Raw genomic sequence first — 24,948 nt, forward strand, 5'->3', positions numbered from 1 at the left:
ATCCTGCTGAGTGTTAGCTGCATGTTTACACATAGAAATGCCTTTTCAGTGGAGGTCGAGATGCCTAATGTAGCTCTGAAAGAACATTACATTGTGTTTCTCAAGCGTGTTTATGCATTGATCTCAATTTGAGATTGATTTAGTACCAATTAAGCTCAAAGTTGCATGTGCACACACACGGGGGGTTTATAAAACAGACACCTCAGTATTTCCAAGCAGCATTAGTTAAGACCCTGAAACTGAACTGCCCAATTCACAGTAAATTCAGTGCTGAAGGGGGTAAGTTTTTAAAAAAAAAAAAAAAAAAAAAAAAAAAAAGTGTATATATGGTGAGGGAACTTCACTGAAAGAAATGAAAAGTCAGGTAATTGAAAAAAGGGAGAAAATTGATGACAGTTCCTCCATATCTTCCATATATTTGGTTGAAATTCTACTTGCTTGTGAGCTGTCAGGTAGCTCTAGCTCTGACCACTGTCCTTTGGGATTTAGATATGAGCAATATATAAAAACTGCTTAACTTGTGCTCATAACAGAGGAAATGATGTTTCCCTACTTGGGAAGCGTGTAGAGGTTGATAAATGGAAAGTCTTGCATTCAAGAAGATTAATTAGCATCAATATTTTTTTCAATTTGCTCCCTACTGCAAATGCGAATGTAACGCTGTGCTGTCAGTGCTGCAGCTGATGTGTAAATAGTTACTTGCACATTCAAACCGTGGACTTGTGCTATAGGTAGGCTGTATAACTGGACACTTATGAACAGGCAGAACTGAGTAGGACTACAGGGCTATGTTATAAGACATTGCCAGTTTACAATCACCCAGTTTGCACCTTGTCATGCAGAGTAAGGAGAAATGATTCCAGCAGCTGTACTTGCATGAAAATGTTGTTTCCTCTGGCATATTCAAAGAAGCTCTGCAAACCAGCTATTTTTCCTTTGAGTGTTAAGATTTAAGTTTCCTTTGGCGGGTCTTTGTGGACATGCTTCATCTGAACAGGACCAGAGGGGAAACCTGAAGTGCCATATAAACTCATGGATCTATTTCTAGACCTTTGTAATATGGAAACAGTGTCATTAGATTAAAAAGAGCAAACACAGTTTTTCATCTTGTGTTCAATATCAGTAATTCCTTCTTTTATTTGGAGGCATCCGACTTACGCTTAAAGAAAGGGCTGCCACATAAGTAAACCTTGTTTTCTGGTGTAGAGCTTGAGGGAGATAGTATTTTCTCAGTCCTTCAGCTTCTTCTTCTTTTTTTTTTTTTTTTTTTTTTTTTTTTTTTTTTTTTTCCCTCCAGGTCTGTTATTGTATTAACTTAAGTTAGTTTTAGGCTGACTCTGGGCACAAGCAATGGCATGTTAGATACCTTACTGCCTGGACTGCTGGCACCACAAGCTGCATTTGGATAGCCTGCTGCCAGCAAATGGTTGCGTACATAAAATAAAATCTTTCAGGCAGTATTGTGTGAGAGCAGGCTTGTTATTTGGCACCATGAGGCCCTGGGTATCCCCATCTTCATAGTCTCTTATAACTTGCCTTCAGAGGCTCCCCAGTGGCAAAGCACCTGCAATTCAACTACTCTTCATGATGACAGAAGATCAAGTTGCCCTACTGAGATTTGAGCCTGGGGCATCTGGGTACATCACCAAGCATTGCCCCTTGACTTCATCATGCAGCAAGTAGGGTTTCTTCGATGCGGATTGTGTCCCTCTTCCTGCCCTTGCTCTGGCTATATGTAGCATTCAGAAGAGCCTCGAGGAAGGGGGGGTAGGGAGGGTCCAGAAGAGAGCAGAAGGGGTTGGGTCTTATCCCCATATGCACCTTGCCATGCACACAAAGTACATGTCAATTATTGGGGTCTCCAGCAAGTAGACTGCCAGTCATTGTGAACTGATAGCTATTAGTTAAGTGGCAATTAAGGATTAAGCTGACAGACCACCAGGCTCTTTCTCGCTGGTGACTGAAATGAGTTGGAAGACAGTTCTCTGGGGAAACAAGGGGTTTAACCCTGCTCACTGACGTGCTTTCAGTGTGTATGAGATGTTTTGTAGGGCTGTGCTGGGTCTTGTTATCAGACGTGGCCTCTGAATATCCTCACCCCTCCCCTTCCTGAGTTAATCAGGGATAGGATCAAGCCCTTCTCTGTCCCTCTGCATGTGTCCCTTGGGTGTGAGAGCTGGGTTCTCACACTGTCAGCCTGAAACTGCCTGGGTGATTGATCTGTTAAGAAACCTGTCTGACTGATCCTTCCAGCCTCTTTATCTTGATGTGAATGACAATCTGTCACAGCCTGTCTCAGCCATATTGGTGACATCTGACCTCAGAGAGGGAGTTGACAGGAATAGGAAATCTTCTGAGCTTTGGTTTCTGCCTTTGGAAGCAGTGCCAGCTCTGCCCATACTGTAAGAAATGCCTGGGCATTTGTTTGGCAAGGATTCAAGTTTTTTTTTTTTTTTCTTTGTACCTTGTTCTTTATTGCTACTTTTAAGTTAATTTAAGTTAGAGGTATAAAGAATAGGATGGATTTTTAGGATACAGCTGTCTCTCCTTCTGTACTCCTACACTAGAAAGAGTAGGATAGTTGTAAGGATGCCTGGAGGGTAACCCTGGAGTGACTCTTCTTCCTGGGAGGCAGAGATGAAAGAGGCTGAAATGTTATACCTTTTCACTGATGTAACCTAACAGGCTCCAGGGCAGGCAGAGGTGTTTGGAAGGTGCTTCAGTGAAGGCTTTGAGCTGAGCCTGGGAACTGAGATATGTTCATCGTATTGGCCATGAGAGCAGACAGGAGGATTTCACACTGGGGCTTCTGCATCACAACTATAACTTTTCAATAAGCACAGCATGTCATCTGGAGAACACGCTGACTTCTGCTCACCAAAGTGTAAGATAGGAGAAAATTCCATCCTGGACTTGTTTTAGGCTTAAAAAGTAGGGAACCATCACTCCCTTTGCTGTTAGTCTTTTTGCGTTGACTTTGGTACCTGTGCTCGCTCATCTTTTTTTTTTTTTTTTTAACAACCCTACTCTGACAGTTAATACCCATAGAAATCCTTAAAGGTGGGGATGAAATACTGTTCAGTATGTGTTTAATTTCTGCACTTTTTTTTTTTTTGGTACAGGATCCTATTCAGTAAAATGAATAACATCATAGAGAATAGGTTCTGTAGGAGATGTAGATTTTGATTAAAAGCAGCATGTGCTTTTCCAGGAGGGGGGAAAGAAGGCACTAGAACTGAAGTTCCTATTAGAAAAGGAGTGTGACTTATTCTCTTTCCTTTGGCATTATACCAAAAGCACATCTGTGAAAAACAGCTGGATCTCCAAACTCCACCTGTTGGCAATGTGTAGGACATTGCAGACTGCAAACAAGCTTTGCCTTTAGCATAAATTTTAATACCTACCTAATAAGCTGGAATTAAAGTGGGTTTGATGGGTGTTTTTTGTCAGTCCTAGACCAGCAGTGCTATGAAACGGCTAGCAGCATATGCACATTTGCCCACCTGCATTTCTAAGGCTTGTGAAACTGCTGGTTTTAAAAACTTTAAAACAAAACAAATCGCATCATCAAAGTGTTTGCATATTGAAGATCTATATTTCTGAGCCACAAGGGAAATGACTATTCAAGACATCTGTATCGGATGAGATATACCTTCTGGGAGGATTTATAAAGTACCTATTGCTGTGGTGCCTACACATTTCTAAATGTCTCTTAGTTGTCAAATGTAAAATTGTCTTTTGAGTGAGCTGCTCTGTGACTGTATAAACTCCAGTAGCTAGTAAAAGTCCCAGGAGTTGGAGGAAAAATGCAGCCAGGCAATATATACTCCTGAGTGCACTTAATTCCTTACAGAGACCGGGGCAATTGAAGCTTATAGGCCCTAAGCCTGTAAGCTGTAATACCTTGAGCCCTCAGTTGAGATTCCCGGTGATACTGTACAAGTATATAGCATGGTCCATGCCCCACGCTGTGTGAGATATAAATAAACATGACAGCAACAAGTGAGTTTACTGAGAAACTGCAGGGTGAAGAGCAAAAGGAGGCAGCATGGGCTGAGGCAACGGGGGCTGCCAGGCAGGGGCAGAATCTTTTTCTTAAGTCTCTATAAAAATAGTACTTACATCTTCATTATCCGGGTGTGATTGCCTTTAGGAATTGCAATGGGTCTGAAGAAGTACTTAATGAAGCACCAAACCATTAGCTTTCATTCAATAATTTGAAGAGGATGTTTCATGTTTAAGCATGTATAAGATAAAATCTCACAGGTGAAGGAAGATGCTGGTTAAATTACTTGGGAGCTGATTTACAGAACCCTTCTGGATCATTTCTTTGTTCGTTCTTTAATTTCTCTGCTGTTCCCTCTTCGTAATCACAAGGTAGCACTGAACAGATGGGCGCCAAACTCAATGTGCCCTGCGAGTCTTAAAATCCTTTCATATAGTCCACCAGGCATGCCTTCTGCAACAATGTTTTTCATTTTCAGGAGTCTTTCTAACATAGAGTGAAATGGAAATAAATGATCTAGTCAAAAGACAGAGAAACAGAGGCACAGAGTTGTCCATCATAATGCAGAGAGCTACAGCCTGTGAGACAAGATCAGAGCAAGGAAGAAAACTTGAGACACTGACTCCCAGTCTCCTCTGTCTGCAGTGATTTCCAGCGGACGCTGTCCCCTAGGCCAGATCTAAAGGGGTGACCTAGACGTAAAAGACTTTGGTCTATGCTTCTGAGCAGCTCAACTTTACTGGCTAATCCAATTGTTCTTTGGCTTGGGAAGTGGATTTTTTCCTTTGTTGTTGCTCCTGGTTCCTAAGCACAGAATCTGGAAGTTGTTTGTCTATCTGTCTAGTAGTTGTACTCCTGCCCTGATACCCAAGCTGCTGATTTGGAAACACTTCAAAAGACTTCCATGCTTCAAAGTGGCTGTCTTGACTGCTATTACAGGCAGTTCTAAATGTTTTCTGATTATGGATCAGCATTTATTATGCCTCTTAAGACAGGGGTGCTTTATTTATATATCCTTTTATTGAAATATATAAATGAGTGTCCTTTGAGATAGCTGCTTTGTCAATCCCAGTGTAAGATTTTTACTAACATATTACCACAAAGAACAGAAAATCAGAGAAAGGCATCTGGATAGGTTTGCCAGTTTTTTTAATGAAATCTTTCCCTCCATTCCTTCTTGAGACAAATGCAGAGTTCTGCACTGGGCATGCTATCAAATTCTCTGGTCTAGCATATGGCTCATAGTCATCTTTCTTGTGCTCTCAAAATTTCCCTACTGTTCTCATCTTTTATTTTTCTCTCCTGCTATCATGTACAATTTATCTGCTTTCTCTCCATCTTCCTCTCCTAGGCTTACTCATCTCATTCTCTTTTCTGATGCCAGAAAAGATGCTGTTGGTTTACCATATGCTGTTAAGAGGTGCTGATATCACAAACACCAGTTGCCCTGGCTTGCTGTAAGCTTATTGATACATCCTGCTACTCTCGTTGAAAGTTTACTCTTCCTTCTCTTCTGTGACTTGATATGATTCCCACAGGGTATTTTGTATGCTTGATTTTTTTCAGCACCAAAGGCAGATAATATTCTGGGAATACTTGTTGACAGCTGACTTAAGGTGTAAATTACAATGATGATATAAACTCCTAGTTTAAAAAAAAAAAAAAAAAAAAATGTGCAAGGGGATAGTTCACAGCTATGCTGTGTGAGGCACTTCTTTCCTAGGATGTTGTGGATGACTTTGCATAGATTCAGAAATACATTGAAGGAAAACAAACTAAGCTAAAAAATTCCCATGGGCACTGGTGTTATGTTACGTTTATGACATCTCTGGACTTCAAACTGTTGAAGTATGAGTTTCTTCTGGAAGTTCCAGCATTGTGTTTTTGCTCTGGTCTTGTATTCTTTCCCTGAGCACTGTTGGACATGGGATACCAGACTATCTGGGCTTTCAGTTTAAGCTGGTGCAGTTGCTCTTTTCTGGCCTGGTTAACTGACTTTTTGTTTAGAATACCTGTTTATCATTCACTTCTATTTTATATATGATTAAAATCTAGGGGTATAGGACTGTAGTGATTTAAGGGTCAATTTTTTTCAGACCCCTTCCTCATTGGCAGCTGAGCCTCTTGATCCCATTATAAGCAATTCAGGCTCCCTTTTCAAAGTCATTACATTGTTCATCCCATTGCTGCCAAGAGGATGTTTCAGAGCTTCATTTTCCAGTGCTTAAAACCTATCTTTTAATTTCCAGTTGAAATTTATTCATGGCCATTTTATATCCATTTGTCCTCATGCCAACTTTGTTCTTTAGCTTAAGTAGCTCTCTGACTTCCTCAGTGTTTACATCCCCCTGTCCCAGTGCGTCTATGGAGAACAATCAACTCCCCTTATAACCATTATTTTGCAAAGGTGACCAAACCGTGATCTTTAAGACTCCTCATGAGACTTCTGTTTCCATATTCACTTCCTTAGCCCTTTTCTGTACCGTTCCTTTTGAGTACTGCACACAGCTGCTCAGGTGAAGTCTTGGTGAAAACATTCATGCCGTCCCTTCACCATTGGCAGTGGCTTTTCTGAACCCTGATCTGTCCTTTACGCAGTTGTATCACCCTGCTGGGTCACACTTGTCCTAATCCTCTAATAGGCTCATATATCCAGGGTGTCCTTCTACTAGTTTCCAAATTATGAGCCCCTGCTCATAACAGAAATTCTTATTTAAACCCTAAATGCATACCCTTGCACTCTGACTATTACATTTCATCCCATTTCTATTGCTTCAGAACTCAAGAACATCCTGCTATTCCTGAAAGATAATCTGAACTCCCCGCTGTTGGCAATGGCTCCAACACTTCACACTGTCAGCAGATTTTGTTAGTGTACTCTGACTTTTTGTGCCAAGGTCATTAAGGAAAGTATAAAATAAAATCAGTCTCAAAACGTATCCTTTAACTTCTACACATAACCTCCCCCCAGCCTAATAATTCCTCTTTCAGCATAACTCCTGTCACTGCCTCTTTAACCAGTTCCTTACCCACCTTGCAATTCTTGTGCTAATCCCCATCTTCATTATCTTAGCTAATAACTTCCAGTATGGTGCTTTTCTGAAGTACAGATAAATTAGACCTACTGTGTTTCTCTTGTCTAGAAAAATCAGTTATTTTATCAAAGACATCAAGTTAGCCTGGCTTGATCTGCTTCTGGTTTAAATTCATTTTATTCGTTAAACCTGTTTTATCCACTTGGCACCTTACACTCAAGTATTTAATTATTCTTTCTCTCAAAACTTGTTCTAAAGCGATGCATATCATTGAGGTTGGTCCACTGGGTCTGCACCTACTTATGAGTAATTGTAGAGTGCCTGCTGTAGGACATACAGAACACTACATATCACCTATGACAAAATCTTTGTGATGAATCTCAGTTGTTAAGGGATGAAATGTACTAGTTTGTTTCCACTTTATTTTATTGTGGTAATACGTACAGGCATGGACTGAGATGGAGATGGCTCTAGGCTGTTAGTCTGGCATGTGGGAAAACCAGCCAGCTACAGTTGCAAGACTGTAATATTGCTTCAGAAGTAGATGGTGACTGAAAATTCTTAAAATAAACCAGAAGCTGCCTTAAACTCCCTAAATTTCTTCTGCTTGCATCCAGAAACACTCCGGTCCTTCTTTCACTCCTTTACTGTTCCGGCGTGATCACATCAGGCCTGCAGAGACCACTGTAAACTCAAGCAAGTAATGTTTGCTTTAACAGAGAAAACATGCTGTAAGGTGACCTCACTGAGGTGCTCTGGATGGACCTTTTAATTTGCTTAGAGATATTTACTTTGTCCCAAACATGAAGGCTTAGGGACAGAGTGAGCGATCAGTGGAGGTAGCATATCCCTGTCCTGAGCATGCAGAATGGCTGGTGGCTGACGGTATTCCTCCCACCAGCTCAGTGATTGTTGTTTAGGTGGAGTTAAAGCAATGAGAGCATGACTGTGCTTCTGCTGGTGAGATTTTTAGCTGCTGATTTCTTGTTCTGTCTGTATTGCGAGTAGTTTTTATGCTTTTTTTTTTTTTTTTTTTTTTTTTTTGGTAATACTGGTGTTGAATTCTAACAGTTTCATTACGGAAGAATGGCAGTATGCAAGGACATCAACCCAATATCAGCAAGAACCAGATCTCAAGTCTTTCTTAGTCTCAGCCACTGTCAGGACACAATGAACAGCAGCTTGATGACAAAAAATATTTCTTGCTACAGGATGATAATTGGCTCAGTATGGGGAAGTTAATGTGATTTTATTTGGGGATTGGTTTCTAAAGAGATTACATTTTAAGGAATCCATGGGTATGAAGGGTATTGTAGCTGTATTTATTCAATAAGCTGTGGGCACTTGAAATTTCACAGCAGTAAGCCAGGTTAGAACAAGGATCATCTTGTTCCAGCAGCATGACTGGAAAAGAAAATCTTGCCTGGCTGGTAGGATGGGCATATACTACGTGGGGGCGGGGAAGGACAAGGATGTCTCAGTATAGATTTTTCAAGCTGCAAATTCTGTTGGCCAGATCCCGTACAAACTGGTGCTATGCTGAGTCAGGCAGGATGAGCAACTTACCTGTGCATTGAAAATGCAGAGGGTCCACAAAAGTATCTGCATCTACTTACTATGGGGCAAGTAGCCTTGCCACACAGCTTCACCACCTTTCTTACAAGCCCTGATCTGCGTGAGGACCTTGACATGCTACTGTGATGCAAAGCATTGTCATAATTAAAATAAAACTTACTTTCAGTTAAAGTTGATGGAAGGGAGGATGGGGTGGAAGCTTGTTTTGGGAAAACGGAGAATGGAGTGGAATTTGGCTGGAAATGCTGACATGGATGTCCCAGATTGATGCAGAAGTTATCATCTGCTGATGTAGATAGAAACACTGGTGTCTGGAATGGGCATGTGCTGAGTCTCTGATACAAAGAAATAGCTCTGGGGCAGCAGTTTAAGGACTTGCTTCATTACTTTGGATATGTGGGTGTTGCTTTAAATTTAATGGTCGCTACAAATCAGTGTAACATTAAAGCTAGAGGGCTAATGGTCTTTTAGAATAACTGAGTCAGCTGCAGAGACTATGTTCTCTGCTTGTGTAAAACACTGCAACTCTGAAGTCAATGATAAGCTGTCAGTATAGACCAGCTGAGAAGCCTGGCCCCAAAGACTGAAGATGAAGGTTAAAAAATTATGAAAGAAATTGACATTTCTTCATCTTTCTTCTTTCCCCAGGGCAGCCATTGAGGCTCTGGCAGCTTTGCTGAAATCAAGTAAGCTTTTCTTCATATTATGACTTTTCTGTGCTGTGCTGCTGGACAGAATGATCCTGTTGAATGTCTTTTCCCTTAGTATGTTCTTCAACCTAAATCCCAAAATGCACTGCTTAGAAAAGAAGGTTAGCTGACTGTCTTGCAGTGCTTTTCAGCACCTCACAGCTCTGCGATCGTGATGCTGTAGGTCCTAGGAAGTAAGTTGCTGAGGGAACAAGACTAGGCAGTGTTGTCCTGGGGCTTGATGTAGTGAAAGAAACGGGGAAATGTGTCTAGCCAGCAAAAAATGCTCATTTATCTGTTCCAGCGTTATTTCAAAGTGGGGCCAGAACCTCCCTGTCCTGTGGTTCTGTTGGACTGTGCACTCACCTGGAAAACACGGTGGTGTTGGGAAACACTCAGAAAACTTCTGCAGTCCAAAAGACATGACCTAGTTTTCCCTTGCAAGCACGTGAGGTTTGATGGCACACAGATCTAAAAAAAAAAAACATGGCTGAGACCTATTGATTGCTGGGGTACAGCCATGCTATGGCAGGTTGTGCTTGACATTTGCACCAGCTGGCTGGGGGAGTTGGAGACCATAACATGGATTCTCAGTCACACACTGCTGGTGTGCCTGTTCCAGCAACGAGCGTGCTACCCTTTTTTGCCTTTTTTCCCCATCCAAAAACACTTAGCTTTTATTACCAGAATTTAATAAAGCTTTGATTAAGAAAGAGCACTCTACTATTGCAGACAATCTACTCTACAATAAATCACAAGGGCGTATTGTCCTTCTCTCTCTCTCTCTTCCCCCCCGCTCCTTTTCTCCCCTCCCCCTTCTCCTTTTTATAGTATTAGGAATAATGCATTTGTGAAAAATTGTAGTCCTGGAAGCAGTGCTTAAATGAGAACACTGCAATGGGATCATGTCTGAGTTGTACCAGCTCAAGTGATGAATTTTGAAATAATGCCCCAATATTAACCTTGCTGCCTATATTTAAAGGTCACATTATTGCAACCAGGGAAGACCTTCTGTTTTGGGCACTAAATCTTAATAAGGGGGCTGTGGGGCTATGCCACAGCCACTTGCAATACGAAAGCAAAATTAGCATTTAGAATAGAAAAGAATTCACAGAGAAGCCTAGAAAAGCAGCGCGAGATCTGAAAGCTCATCAGACAGTTCGAGCTTTTCTCCATGCTCCTGGTACCTGCCATAAAACAGGAGTTCAGAAGTGAAATTCTGCTGTCCCAGGATATTTATAGAACTGGTTTTCTGTGTCAAGACTTGTTCTGGGTCTAGAGATGAGGATGGTACAGGGAAGTGGTGAACTAATCACTGAGGGAAGCTGCAAAATCTCTTGAGGAGTTCTAAACCCATGTAAAAGTCAGCGCGTGTGAGGGGACCTTTAGTCACCTGAGGATTATCTAGGGAATCTGAAAAGGGTGGGATTTTGCTCCAGATTCTCCCAACAATTTTTTTTTTTTCTGGAGTGAAGTAACTTCTAAAGCAACTTTATTCATTTGTTCTTAGAATAAATATATCTTTCTGAATGGCTCTTCCAAGCCAGTTTAGGCTGTAAAAATATCTTGGTTCTTCCTCTTACTCTTTCTGTGCTTTGGGAAGTGCATGGAACATTTCCAGTACAACATACTGTTCATCGTAGTAGTTTGTTTTGCGTGTTTTCACAGAGGGCACAAAATAAGAACTCTAATGAGAATTTGGTCTATTGAGCAAAGCCATATGTTGTCACTTTGGAGGATCACTGTGATATATACATTAGGGTTCTCATGTTCATCAATAATGCTGACCATCGAAACAAAAAAAAGGCATTGCTTGAGAGAGACTTCTTCATTTGGAGACACCCTTCCAGGTTTGGCATTGTCCTCTCTCCCTTATCATTTGCACTGAACAACACTGTTGTGGTAACCCCAGCTACTGCTTCCACTAGGAAGTGATTTCAGGAAAACACATGGCCTATTTTCAGCTGATGTTTAGTTAAAGCACTGGAACTGGGATTTGGGAAGTGGTGCCAATACCGTGTAACCAAATAGAGCACTGCAGCTCACAAACCTGCTACTTCTGGTTTCTGATGGTTTCTACAAGCTGATGATCAGTGGTTGGAATATCTTTTAGCTTTCCTTGTCCTGTAGCTCAGGACATTAGAAGCTCCAGGCTTCTGGAGGAGACTGTGCTCTAGTAGCTGCATACAAATTAGCAGGCTGTGCCTTTTGGGATGTATGGGTTAGGAGATGTGAAAAACATCTCTGGTTCTTCCAGAGATAATTTGGTTCTTTTCCTGCCATGGTGAATTTGTTTTTCACAGTTGTCTCAGGACAGCTTTGCTCGTCACAGTTAACTTACCTATGCGTATGACCTTAGTGTCTTTGAATGACATGGAGGTTCTTAGAAAGCTAAAATATTAAATATTTTGATTAAATACTGTGAACATTACAACACTTGAAAATTTCTTGCAAAAACACAGGGTAAAACTGCATGGTAAAGCATTCAGAAGGCCTTTAGCATGTTTTAGATGAGATGCAAACTGAATGGGAGGTGGGAATCCCATAATGTGCTATGGTACTGAATTACTGGACTGATTATTGTGATGTTTGTTGAAGTCTTGCAATAACCTGCTCGTTGGGAAAGGCTCTGTTTTGCTGGGGTTGAGGGCTATAAAGCAGACAGAACAAGAACATGCAGCTTCTTGAGGGTCTCCCTGCAGGGTTTTTGTATCGTTAAAAACTTCAGCTCAACATGAACACGAGGGTTATAACTATACATGGAGGGTGCTGGAGGGAAACTGTCCCTCTCACTTCTGGCAATGAGCTGTGATGGGAAAACAGTTTTAAAGGGAACAGGCAGATGGCAGTATGTCTCCCTGATGGATTCAGAAACATCCATCTTCATCTCCTCAGGCTTCTCTAAGTTCTTAGTCCACCTGCAGAGCCAAGGGCTAGATGGAAACTTTCTGGCCTCTGCCTCTTACCTAACAGAAACTGATGCAAAATGTCCACTTAACAGGTGCATATCACTGCAAGGAGTAAGATTTGCCCTGACAGCCTCACTGGAGAGGGGAGGGAGGTGGGAAAGCACTCTGCACACTCATGGTTCATCCACAACAGGGAGGAAATGCTTGCACACCCAGCACAAGAGCAGAGGGACCTTGGTTCTCCTGTTTACCTGTACCTGAGCAGAAGTTGTTGATGGCCATGGAGGTGGTGAATAATGTTTAGGCTGCTCCTAAGAAAGTGCTGTATCTTTCTATCAGTGGAAGATACAGAGAAGATGTTTCACACCTAACTATCAGCCAGTTTCTCACTCCTGACTGTCTCTTTCTATGCAATCCAGAGTCATTTCCCCATCCTTGTATGCTGCTCTCCCACTTGCATGCCATCTGTGATACAGGTAGCTATAGAGCAGTTTAGGCAGGGTGAGGCACAGCATCCATCCCACCGTCTCTTCTCTGTCCCAGGGTACACCTGTTACTTTTTCTAGCCTTGTTTTTCCTACTTCTCTCTACATCAGTCTTCATATCTTGCTTCAGTTCTGTCTTAAGCTAGAAGAGACCTGAGTAGCTCTCTTTTTCCCTGTAAGAATCGCGGGTGTGGATGGGACATACCCCAGCTAGAGCCTTTTTGAGAAGGGATAGAGGGTGAGGGAGCTATTTCTTTTGGTTACATCCTCTCATCCCCATTAAAGCAGGCATACTGCATTTTTGGGGAGCTGGAAGAACACTGGGCACCTGATACAGAAGTGTGGACAAACATGTCCCAAGGCTTGCATGCTGAAGGCAGTGTGATCACCGCTCAGCACCTGAAGCCACACGGTGGCGATGTTATTATAGGGAACCCTGCTCCCACCGATGTTTAATCCAATATTTATTTTGGGTGAGTAATTTGTTTATCAGCAGGTTATTTTAATCTAATTTTGGTTGTATTTGTTATTCCTGACTATCTGTACTTCCCAGAATTAGTGGCTTGCATGTCTTTAAGGAAATTAGCTCGAGCAGATCTCAGAGGCATTTGCTCTGCTGATATTGAAGCAAAGGGTTAGGGCGATGGGCAGGGCCCTTGTTGCAATGCTTGCCTAGTAAAAATGTAGTGAGCAATTTAATGAGACAAATTGTGGTCACCCCCGATCATGCCTCTTCTATCAAGACAATTCTGTGTGCTAACGGTAGTTATTGCTGATGGTCTTCCCCCTCTTGCTGTATATTTTCCCTTCATCCTTTTGTCATCTTCATCTTCTCTTCCCCTTTCCCCCCCCCAGTCTTTCATCTCTCACTTCCTACTGTTTCCACCTCGTTCTTCTGTCAACTAACCTTTTTTAACCTTTCACTCACATTTTTTCTTTTTAATCAAAGCATAGGGATTATGTCTTATGGCTGGCAGGATAAAATAATCAGTGTCATTTTTTTCCTTTTATGCTAGCATCAAGTAGGGGCAAGTAACTGCGAGGAACAGAAAGCAATATTCTAGCACACAAGCATATTACAGTTTCTGAAAGGCCTGTACCCTCTGTCTGAATTCATAACGCTTTTCAACAGACTGACACAGGTCTTTGATCGTGAGTCAAGGTAGCCCAATGCTTAAACCATGTCGGTTCCTGTAGCTAACAGCACCCCATCAGTGACTTGCCTAGTATTTTGCTAGGTACCAATTTCTCACAATCAGTTTAAGACTTTGTTTTCCACCTGTGGATTCAGACTCCATTAGTAGTCTGGCCCCAAACCTGTTATCACAATTTGTAGGATACCATGATCAGAGTTAAATTTGCAAATAGTTCATTTCATAACTTTCTAGAACAAGTTCTGTGCCTATGTTTTCTTCCTGAATTTCAGAATGCAGATAGTCTTGATTCTGTTTTTAAGCTGCTTTGAGAAGAGCCACTTGATGGGCAAAGAGGGAAATTGAACCTCCTTTAAATTCCTTTCTTCAGGATTCGCTGCTCGTTCATAGAGATGTTCCAGGCAAAAATCTACTCAGTGCCCGAGAGAAAAAAGCTTGCTTCAGCTCCCAGGGCATGGCAACTTTCCACTGTTTTGCTCCTGAGGGTGGGTATAATGGAGGTAAATTGACAAAAGCTGAACTAGTTAGTCTCTGACATCCTTAGTAGTGATTGCTTGCTGCCTGTGTCTTGGCGTAGGCAGTGTTTGTGCCCCTAGTGAAGATCAGGCTTCAGAAAATTCAGTGGCCAAATCTGGGGAAGCTTCCCAAACTCTAGCATCCTTAACTTGAACTCTTTCAAACCACTTTGAGGAAAAATCAACCTGAAAATTTTGAGCGTTTTTTTTTTTCTGGCTTTCTGTTGGGTTACAACTGAACTGAATGAAACTGAAAAATAAAGGAGAAAAGAATCTTTTTAAAGGTCACTTTCCTTCTGGGGTTAGTTAAAAAAATTTCAGAAAGGGCTGACTTGCTTAATTTTTATATATGAATAATGCAACAAAGGCCAATTAGAGAAGAATCATGTCATGATACAATTTGCATGATTGCTGCTAAACTGGCCGGTATCTGGAGCTAAAAAAAAATCAGAGCAGAAAGAATTGATTGTTCTACTGATACTAAGCTCATCACTGATTCCTGGTCTAGGAGCAGACACGGTATTTATACTTCTTTGCAAATCCTGCCTCTACCTTTGTGCAAGTGCAATACCTCTGTTCCAAATGCTCCAGTGCATTCCATCTCGGGATGGTTGTGAAGCTTACAGGGCATAATTAGTTCCTGGCTTCTTAAAGATCTGAACCTAATGCTAGCTTCTTGCTAGAACTGCAGGAACTGTAAAACCCACTGGGTATGGACTCATCCCACCACTTGATGGGTGACTGGGTTTCTCTGAGGACCATAAATTTGATTTTCATAGGGAACACTAATGTTTGTCTCCAGCAAAAGTGGTCTCACAATGACAGAATACAATAGATGTTTTCACTTAGCTGTAGGAGGTATCTTGTGTCTTTTATTCCCAAGAGACAATATGTGGAGCAGAGTAGGGGAACTGGAGATTTTCTTACTCCTTTCACTCCCTTAGGGGCCGTGGGGTTAATCTAGCAGAGCATTTTTATCTCCAAACCGTAGCAATGTATGCTCTTGGCATAATGAATCAGCTGAGTGGCATCAACAAAGAGATTTAAATAGATAGACAGAAAGATAAATATCTCTTTGTTCTGCCTGGTAAGCAGTGCATTGCTCATCATATTTCAGGATGACTGTAATTCAGTTTTGTGATTAAATATACTGCATGTTTTCCAGTGGTCCTTGTGTTCCTGGCAAACACTTCAAAGGGGGCTGGAATACAAGGAAGGGCTTCAGATTTTTTTTTTTTTTTTGACAGTCATAAGACTTATCTACTAGTTCCTTTCATAATTTTCTAATACAAGTTCAAACCTTGGCTTTAGAATCTGTCCTTGACCCTCAACACAAAATTAAAGTTCTTTCAAAACTGTGGATTTCTTTGTCATACAAGCCCCTTGTTAACCTTTGTGCATCTCTTTTTGGTATGTCCACATATTGGCTGTGCATCCGTGTTACATGCTCTTAGCTAACTGAACAGACCATTCAGGCCAGCTACTCTGTCACCACAACAGAACTATTTTCAATGGTTAGCAGCGCTGCCCTGGAAGCCAAAAGAGGATGACTAATTCTAGATGTGTGAGGAAATTAAGACCACAATGAGTGTCTTCGTATTGCCTGCCCAAATCTCAGTGGGTAGAATTGAACTCCTGTAAAGAAAACAGTATGTGAGTGGTAGGGTTGGGGAAGGTGGTGAAGGGATGCCGGAAGACAGACCAACCAACCATGAATTAAACTATGAAGTATCATGCCTGGGCACTTGTGAAAGTTGCCCAGAAGAAAAACTTCCATTTTGACTGAACATACTTGCCAAGCCCAAGAAGGTAATAGATTTTAATAAATAAATAAATAAAAATGAACTAAGCAAAAAGGGTCAAAAAGTCATAGGATGCTTTACCACTTACCACATGGATCGTGCATACTCGCTCCAGGAGGGGTGAGTTCTTGCTGTCTACAAATCTGTGCAGTGCTGCTTGTACCTGTATGATTCATTTCCACCATCTGTATTTGTGCCAGTATATAGACAGATACACAAGCAGGTGCATCCATAGATGGAGGCACCAACAGACACAGACAGGTGGGGAGGCCTCCTTTCTCCATTCTGCCTTCTGGAGATCTTGGCATACTTCCTCCTTCATTTATTTGCTACTTTATTGACTATACAACTGAAAAAATCTGGAAGGAAAAAAACACTGAAAACACAGGAGAGCAGAAGAGAATCAATGGAATGAGACAAAGAAACAAAATGAATGCTTTCTTGCCCTTTCAGTTAAGTAATTCTCATTGCTTCTGATCAAAGTGCTGAGGGAGCCATTGTCCTGCTTCTCCCATCTCCTTGCAGAACAGACTGCCTCAGATACACTTTTCAAAGTGACTGTTTTGTTCTTAAAAGCGGTATGGAAAAAAATAAGGGAAACAAAACTGTCTTGCTCAGCTTTCTCTGTGCTTTTCATCCAATGATGAGGCTGATAAGCAATGGGACAGTTGTTTTCTGCCCCCCACAGAGCTAGAATCCAAATGTAAAATTTTGACCTGAAACAAAGGAAAACCTCACAAACACGCTTTCTATCTACAGGATATCTACGGTATCTATCTATCCTATCTACAATAGAATTCTATTTAACTTCCCCAAGCTGCTCTACGCATGATGCTTTCCAATATTTCCCTCAGCGTATTAACATTGACACAGAAAGCTTGGACATCAAGTGGTGAATGCCAGGAGCTGTAAATCCTTAAATATAGTCTAATTTCATCTGCCTCTGAACAGTTAAGGGAGGGTCTGAGCCTGATCTCTACTGTCCCTACCTTGCACTGCCTGACTCTTCTTGTCATGTTTTATATACTTATTGACTTTTACAGAGCTCTCTGAATAATTCTTCAAGGAAGATTGACTGATTTAAGGGGCAGGTCATCCTACAGGTTAGTAAACATGACAGCTGGTTGAGGATTAACAGGAAATCATGAATAAAATCATTGGGATTGATAAGGGATTCTCAAACAATTAAAGTGTTCTAGCAGAAAGTCAAATAGAAACAAGAAAAAGAATGAAGGTCAAAGGAAAAGGATAACCTACATGCTAACCACCACTGAGCCCCAAAATACAAGCTGTACTGGTAGAGAGAGTGTGAGAAGGTTAAAAGGGGGATATAGTGCTACAGAAGGATGTGGACCACAGTGTAGGTATCTGGCATAGCTGTGCATAAAGTACAAGAAAGGAATACCTGTGGGACCTGCAGGTCAGTGCAGTGGCATATCAACAGGATGGTGTGAAGATGCAAAGCAGGATTAAAATGAATTAGCAGGCTTTTGATGGTCTGGAACACTGTTTATTTCCTGCCTTGTGATGGCAAAGGTAAAGGAAAAAATGCAGGGTGAGACCAGGTAGGCCCCCCAATACCATCTTGAGTTAAAATTTGCTGATGTACCATGGCGAGAAAATTGAGATGTCTTCACATATCTTCCTTCTCCTTCCTGTTTTCATGTATCATCGCTGGGATTGAGTTCTGCTGCCTACTAGCTGCTTTCTGGTTATTCTCTCCATGGCTTCTCTTTCTACTGATTTTCTTCATCCAGAATCTTACCCCTTTACGTTTTCTCTTTTCCTGGCCTGTAAATCCTCACTGATGACTTTAATGTTCCAGGTGTGAGAGGTTCTGGCACTCTGTTTAATGAACTGGAAATGAATTGGAGCCTACTAGCCCTGGAGAATCCATACCAAGAGCCCTCTGTTGTGAGCTGCAAATGCTGATCGGTATTCAAGGAGCTGAGCTCCAGTCTCACATATGCTACCTGGCCCCTTGGTTGATTAGCGAGCTTCTGACAGCTTCTAATACATGTCACAGTGAAGAGTGTCAAGACCAGTTGGGAAAGTATGTTTAGGCAGGGTTGACTCGATTGAAGTGATTCTAGAGTCTGGTATGGCTTCATGTTTGTCCCGCGAGGCAGGGCAGGGGGTACTGTGGGTGAAGGGATGTGCTTTAGAGTAGTCATATGAAAGAATTTATGTTTTATCACAAGCTTTATAATCTTCTCTGAGCCCCATATCCTGAAGCTGCATGATTAAGGGAACTTCACATCTTTTCTCTTATATTTTTATAAAACTACCTTTTTTTTTTTTTTTTTTTTAATATTTTCTCATCTTTATGAAGTAAAACCTTTAAACTGGATCTGAGCATTACTTTAAACTTTTTCAGAACCAGAAAGAAACAGAAAAGAAGCCAAACTGCTATTGCTCATGTTGGTGTTTTGTTAACTTTTAAATGCCGTGGGTTTTATCTAGCCTTATGATTTTAGGAGAAGGGCTATGATTTTCCAGCATCAACTGACTCATGGCTTTCACTATACGTGTATGTGTGGGAATGTAGTTAGAAGTTAAATATAATTTCACTGGCTGTGACAGTACAGCTACAGGACCTCTGTATCTATTGATCTCATCAATGTTTTCTGCCAGGACTCAAATACAGCACTATATGAAGACTATATGATCTGTTGTCAACTAATCTTATTGTTTAGCTTTTTTCAGTCCTCGGGATCTTCCTTAATTTTGCAAATGCTTATGGTGTTGTGATCTGGATTAGCTTGTTTAGCACTTGGAAGGAGATAAGAGCTCTGTGCCTATGCCAGCCCTGGTTTGCTTAAAGGAAAATCTTTGTTCTTTAGGGTTCTGAGCAACTGTTTCCACCTAGACAGGAGATATTTCTGTCTAATTCCAGGAACTTAGCTTAACAAAGTAGAGATTTAAAAATGCTGTAAAAATACTTAACAAAGAACTGGATCTTAAACTCTAATAACACAACAAAATAATTAGCTGTGTCTATTAGGCAAGAAAGAGGAGCTGTAAAAATCTGAGTTTCTAAGCACTGAATAGCCATGTGGTTCTCAAATAAAATGAGTAGTCAAGAGAGTTTCAGCCCCTTCTTTCAGCCTTTCTTCTTTGATTTCAGAATCTAACAGCCGACGGGCAGTGAACAGAGGCTACCTGGGTGGATTGCTGAGACTCTATCAAGACTGGCATCAAAATGACATCTCCAACAACTACATCTATATTCGTAGGGGTCTCCTGCTCTGCCTAAAGCACATCACCAACATCCAGCTGGGCAGGGAGACTTTCCTTGGTTCCCGAGGTATGGAGATTCTCTTCACGAGTGTGCAGGTAAATGGTGCTCCTGTGCTGAAGTGAGAAGGATTGTTCAGTTAGTGCTGGGTCCTGTCTCACAGTGTAGAATTTTATTGAAAACTAGACATTTCATCCTGCAGGGAGTGCTGGTCTTATTCTGGATTTCTAGAACATATATGAAAAAAAAATGATAATGTCTAAATAAAAAGTATTGACAATTTTCAGACAAATGCAAATGTTTCAGTTTTCAATTAATTTTAATCTCTGCTGAGCCTCACAGAAATTGTAGTTCACTCTTTAATGATTTTTTTCCTTTTCCCTTGTGGATCCTGCTGTCTGCTTGGACAGCCTCTCCTGAAGTGCAGTGCAGAGTCTCCACAGAAGAGTTTTTGAGGTGTTATGTGACATGTTTCTTTCTGCGTATTCAGATGGATAACTGCACTGTATACTAACCTGATTTCCTTTTATGATAAGATCACCCGTATGGTGGACCAAGGGAAACCAGCTGATGTGATTTTTTTGGACTTCAGCAAGGCTTTTGACACGGTTTCCCATAGGATCCTACTGGACAAAATGTCCACCATACAGCTAAATAAAAACATCATACGATGGGTAAGCAATTGGCTAACGGGCAGGGCCCAAAGGGTTATGGTAAATGGAGCTGCGTCAGGCTGGCGGGCGGTCACCAGTGGGGTCCCTCAAGGCTCCATTTTAGGGCCGGTACTTTTCAATATTTTTATAAATGATCTGGATGTAGGAATAGAGGGTATTTTGAGCAAGTTTGCTGATGACACCAAACTTGGAGGAGTTGTGGACTCAAATGAGGGCGTAAAGGCCTTGCAGAGGGATCTGGACAGGTTGGAGAGCTGGGCGATCACCAACCGCATGAAGTTCAATAAGAGCAAGTGCCGGGTCCTGCACCTGGGACGGGGAAACCCTGGCTGCATGTACAGACTGGGCGATGAGACGCTGGAGAGCAGCCTAGAAGAGAGGGATCTGGGGGTCGTGGTAGACAGCAAGTTGAATATGAGCCAGCAGTGTGCCCTGGCAGCCAGGAGGGCCAATCGTATCCTGGGGTGCATCAAGAACGGCATCGCTAGTAGGTCAAGGGAGGTGATTGTCCCGCTCTACTCTGCGCTGGTGCGGCCTCACCTCGAGTACTGTGTGCAGTTCTGGGCACCACAGTATAAAAAGGACATGAAACTGTTGGAAAGTGTCCAGAGGAGGGCTACGAAGATGGTGAAAGGCCTGGACGGGAAGACGTACGAGGAACGGCTGAGGTCACTGGGCCTGTTCAGCCTGGAGAAGAGGAGGCTGAGGGGAGACCTCATCGCAGTCTACAACTTCCTCGTAAGGGGTTGTCAAGAGGCAGGAGACCTTTTCTCCATTAACACTAGTGACAGGACCCGCGGGAACGGGGTTAAGCTGAGGCAGGGGAAATTTAGGCTGGACGTCAGGAGGGGGTTCTTCACAGAGAGGGTGGTTGCACACTGGAACAGGCTCCCCAGGGAAGTGGTCACTGCACCGAGCCTGTCTGAATTTAAGAAGAGATTGGACTGTGAACTTAGGCACATGGTCTGAACTTTTGGGTAGACCTGTGCGGTGTCGAGAGTTGGACTTGATGATCCTTAAGGGTCCCTTCCAACTCAGGATATATTCTACTTTTTCCGTGAAGGAATGTTGATTTAGCCAGACTCTTGTTAATGATGAACATAGAATCATTTAGGTTGGAGAAGACTTCTAAGATCATTAAATTCAGCTGTTAAACTTCCAAAATGCATGAGCTGCTTTTACAGAGGCCCAATTTTAATCTTGGGAAAGACGGTGTAGGTCTGTAAAGAAAAATGACATAGTCCCAAGGATGGGATCCCAGTAAGGTATAGAAAAGGTAGATTTAGAACATTAATGGTTTCCTCACAGTCTCTTGCCAACATACTTCTTTAGCCTCCTTTGGAGAAGTCCTGCACGGAGAATCCTCTAGTTCTTGACCCATGTGATTCCACAAGGAGTGTTTTCATTGTCATTCTCAATGGCCAGTGCATTATCTCCTTTCAGAACCATCACATACAGGATGAAAAACCTGTCCCTTTCTCTAGAAAATCCATTGCCTTGATATCCTGTGTATCTGCTCTTCCACTGTTTCTATTGCTATCGAAAACTATTCTCTTGTGACAAAGATACTTCTTACCAGCAGTAGATGATAGGATGGCAGGCTTTTTTTCCCACCTTCCCTTCAGGTGACCACAATCAGCAGAGCTTGCAGGGAGTACAGAGACTTTTTATGGAGAGTCCCTGGTCTGCAGAAACTTCAGTAGGGTGCATGGCAATGGTTGCTTGAGGGTAGATGTCAGCTTATTCCCTCTCAAGTGCTTTCCACAGCCCTTGTTCCTTTCTGAGCTAACATCTCCTGATAGCTCAGCCTAGGAGCAACACCACAAAAAGTGCAAACATGGGGTCACATTGGGCGAATAACAGGAAATGACATACTAAGTATCCAGTGAACACTGAGAACATTAATCCTTCCCAAGGTTAGAAGTGAAGCGGAAATGAGAGCTTCAGGGGCCCCCAGTTACTCTTTTCTACTGTGTGCTAATAGGTTGATCTTGCAGGCGGAATTACCAAGGTTAATAGATTCAAAGCTCAACCATCCTTCCTTTCATCTTTGGCATATTGTCAGTCTTACAGTGTCTCTCCAAGATGTGAGGCATCAGGAGGAGTCTGGCAGCCATATGAGATGTCACTCATGTTCTTCTTTACTCCATACTCCCCTCTGTATTCCTGATATTATCTGTCAGAATCATTCTCTTTTGCCTTAGTGTAATATTGAAGACTTTTTTTTTTTTTTTTTTTTTTTTTTTTTTGCATATATCACATATATGTCATAGTATCTTGTAAGAACATTATAGCTTCAAAGGTGGAAAGATTAACTGCAGATGCTGAAAAGCAGATCCTGTGGATTTGTGGATTCAGGTTAGCTTTACATGAGGTTTCAGAGCTAAGGATTCACTATGTTTCCTCATTCACAACATTCCACTACAAAGTAAATGGGATAGTTTGCACACATACAAAGCAAACGGCTTTCTATTTCTCAGTTGTCAAAATAAAAAATGCTTTCTAATACAGTGATGCAACACTTTGCAGTCACCCGTAAACCATGTTATCTTGGAATCTCAGAGCAATTTATGATCAGTAATGAAAGCAGTCCCACAGATTCCCTGTAAGGTATCTGGAGGCTTGTTTGCATTTGTAAGTTAATTTGCTATAAAGAAAAATTACTTTCAAACAGTATTCTTGAATAACTCCACGTGTGGAAATTCATTGTCAGTATGAACGTCTTGCTCTTGACTATCTCAATTCACTTTGAAATAAGTAAAGATGGCTAGCCCAAGGCAGTCATTTACAGTCTTGTATTCTACTAAAAAACAGAACATTTTTAGTTAGTAAGATATGTCTTGTAAACTATATAGTATAGTAAACCATAGTCAAGATTTATTCTGTTTTATTCTGTTTAGACAAACTTTTCTTCTCTTTCAACAATGAGCAAACTAAGGTGCCCAAGCACCATATGAAAGAGTGAATAAATTGAAGAACTGGAAGTAGAAACCATTTCCCCTTGGTCTTTCTCTTTAGCCACAGTAGGACTTTCATTGGAGATGCTTTCAAAATTGTCTATTCTCTCACCCTTGTTCATAACAGCCAGAGATCTAGAAAAATGTATTAAGATTCTTGTAGTGAGTCTTGTAAGCATGTCAGCTTTAGATGATTTTTCTAGTCTCCCTACAGGAATCCTGGTTAATCCCACTGAATCTTTTAATGCTGTTCAATCATACATGAGAAAACAGAATAAAATCCTGGAGAAAAAAAAATAAAAAATCAACACAGAAATTTTCCTGTTCTTGCTTATTAAGAAGCACTTTGTTTTTCTGGCCCATTCCTTGCTCTGCTGAGTTCTTCTTCTCTAGCCAGTGTCCTAACTATAGTCTGTGAGACAGTGGCCCAAAGTGTCTGCTCTGCCCTTTTGTCTGTTCCACTTAACTGTGCTGAAGGGAGGTGAACACTTTTAAATGATATTAGAACTTATTTTAATATTTCTTTTTTGCCTTATAGCACATTCATGCTGTTTGAATTACATTCCTGTTCTGGTGGGCTAAACTGTAGCTCCAACTTGATAAAGATATCAGCATGCTCATAACCATGGTACAAGCTGTGAATTTCAGAAAGATGCTACATAGATTCATCAATCTGATGGAAGCTGTATAGATACAATAGATACGCTATACTGGGGGGAAATATAAATGGTTTTCTGAGTAGTGCTCCTACCAGTTTTAAGCTTCCATACCCACCCCCAACCTCAAAAAAAAAAATAATAATGGAAAAAAAAAAAAAACACACAAGAAAAAGATGAAAACATATCACTAATGCATGTTCCAATCCAAATAATGTCTCTGGGAGATCATATGCAGTAGGCAGGATGATAGTAAGAAGCAACCAGTTCTTAACATTGGTTTCCTTTGGTTCACAGGACTGTTTATCTTGCAAAAATCTGGATCCTATCATAACCACCGTGACTCAGATTCTAAGAAAGTGCTACCCCAAGGAGCCTCTGCCTGTGGTGTCAGTAAAATGTTCCTATTCCTTCCCTCTTCCTGGGAATGTCAAGACTGAATCTCCGTGTGTGGGATTTGAAGGTAAATTGCTGAAGGGTGAGTTTGGTAGGAGGAAAAGGAGCATGACATAAGAATTAAATGTGGGATCTGGGGAAGGGATTCTTGGCAGCATAGTCCTGAGTTTTGTGATTAAAATTAGTCTGGTGGCCTACAGTGGCGTTCAGCAGGGATGAAACCAATTCCACGTCTTCTTGAGGTTTGGAGATTCTGTTAGGAGAATAAATCAGAGAAGATTAAAAGGACCAAGGGAAATAAAATAAACTATTCTATGATCCAAAATAATAACAGAACAGATAGGGTATGGCAGAGGCTGGAAATGTCATTGCTCCATAACAACAACAGAGAGGGAAGAAATGGTATCTGTGCATGACTGTGGGGATAATGCTGCCCTGCAACTATTTCAGGAAAGAATTGTGGGAAGTATGATCCTTTTTCCTTTCTAAAACACAAGCAGATAGCAGGCAAATTGCTTGGGTAAATGATATATTTCAGCACTTGATGAAAATAAGAACTTGGGCACAGGCGGGACAGCCACTCCACAGAAACAGAGACGCAAACTCCATGATACACACAAACAATTTCTCTGTTGTTTTCAGTTTCACATGGAAGATGCTCAGATACTATAATGATGATAACAGTAAAACACCCTAATCTAGATAACATGGATTAAGACCATCCTGTAATATCATTGCAGCCAAGCAGAAAATCTCTATTGCTTTCTAATATGAGTTGGATCCATATTGTGGTGATATTTGTCATGGTTTTGAAAGGCAGTACTTGATTCCAAGAGAACAGAGCTTTAAAAACAGGG

The 24,948-nt window shown here is 41.4% G+C and overlaps 1 protein-coding gene across 4 annotated transcripts in view; it reads left to right on the plus strand.

Annotated features, from left to right (window-relative positions):
- Positions 1-24,948, plus strand: part of AGBL1 (AGBL carboxypeptidase 1) — a 287,320-nt gene that overhangs the window by 34,843 nt on the left and 227,529 nt on the right. For 2 of the 4 annotated variants that reach the window (XM_084532777.1, XM_084532779.1), the window contains exons 1-3: positions 14,293-14,338; positions 19,298-19,506; positions 23,993-24,158. In XM_084532777.1, coding sequence (XP_084388903.1) covers positions 14,308-14,338; positions 19,298-19,506; positions 23,993-24,158 — 406 coding nt within the window. In that variant the 5' untranslated portion in view covers positions 14,293-14,307. Of the gene's footprint in view, positions 1-9,264; positions 9,303-14,292; positions 14,339-18,022; positions 18,106-19,297; positions 19,507-23,992; positions 24,159-24,948 lie in introns of those variants that run through there. The other 2 variants (XM_084532780.1, XM_084532778.1) reach the window with 2 other exon arrangements.

This window comes from Aythya ferina (assembly GCF_964211825.1).
Source record: "Aythya ferina genome assembly, chromosome: 11".
Taxonomy (NCBI): domain Eukaryota; kingdom Metazoa; phylum Chordata; class Aves; order Anseriformes; family Anatidae; genus Aythya; species Aythya ferina.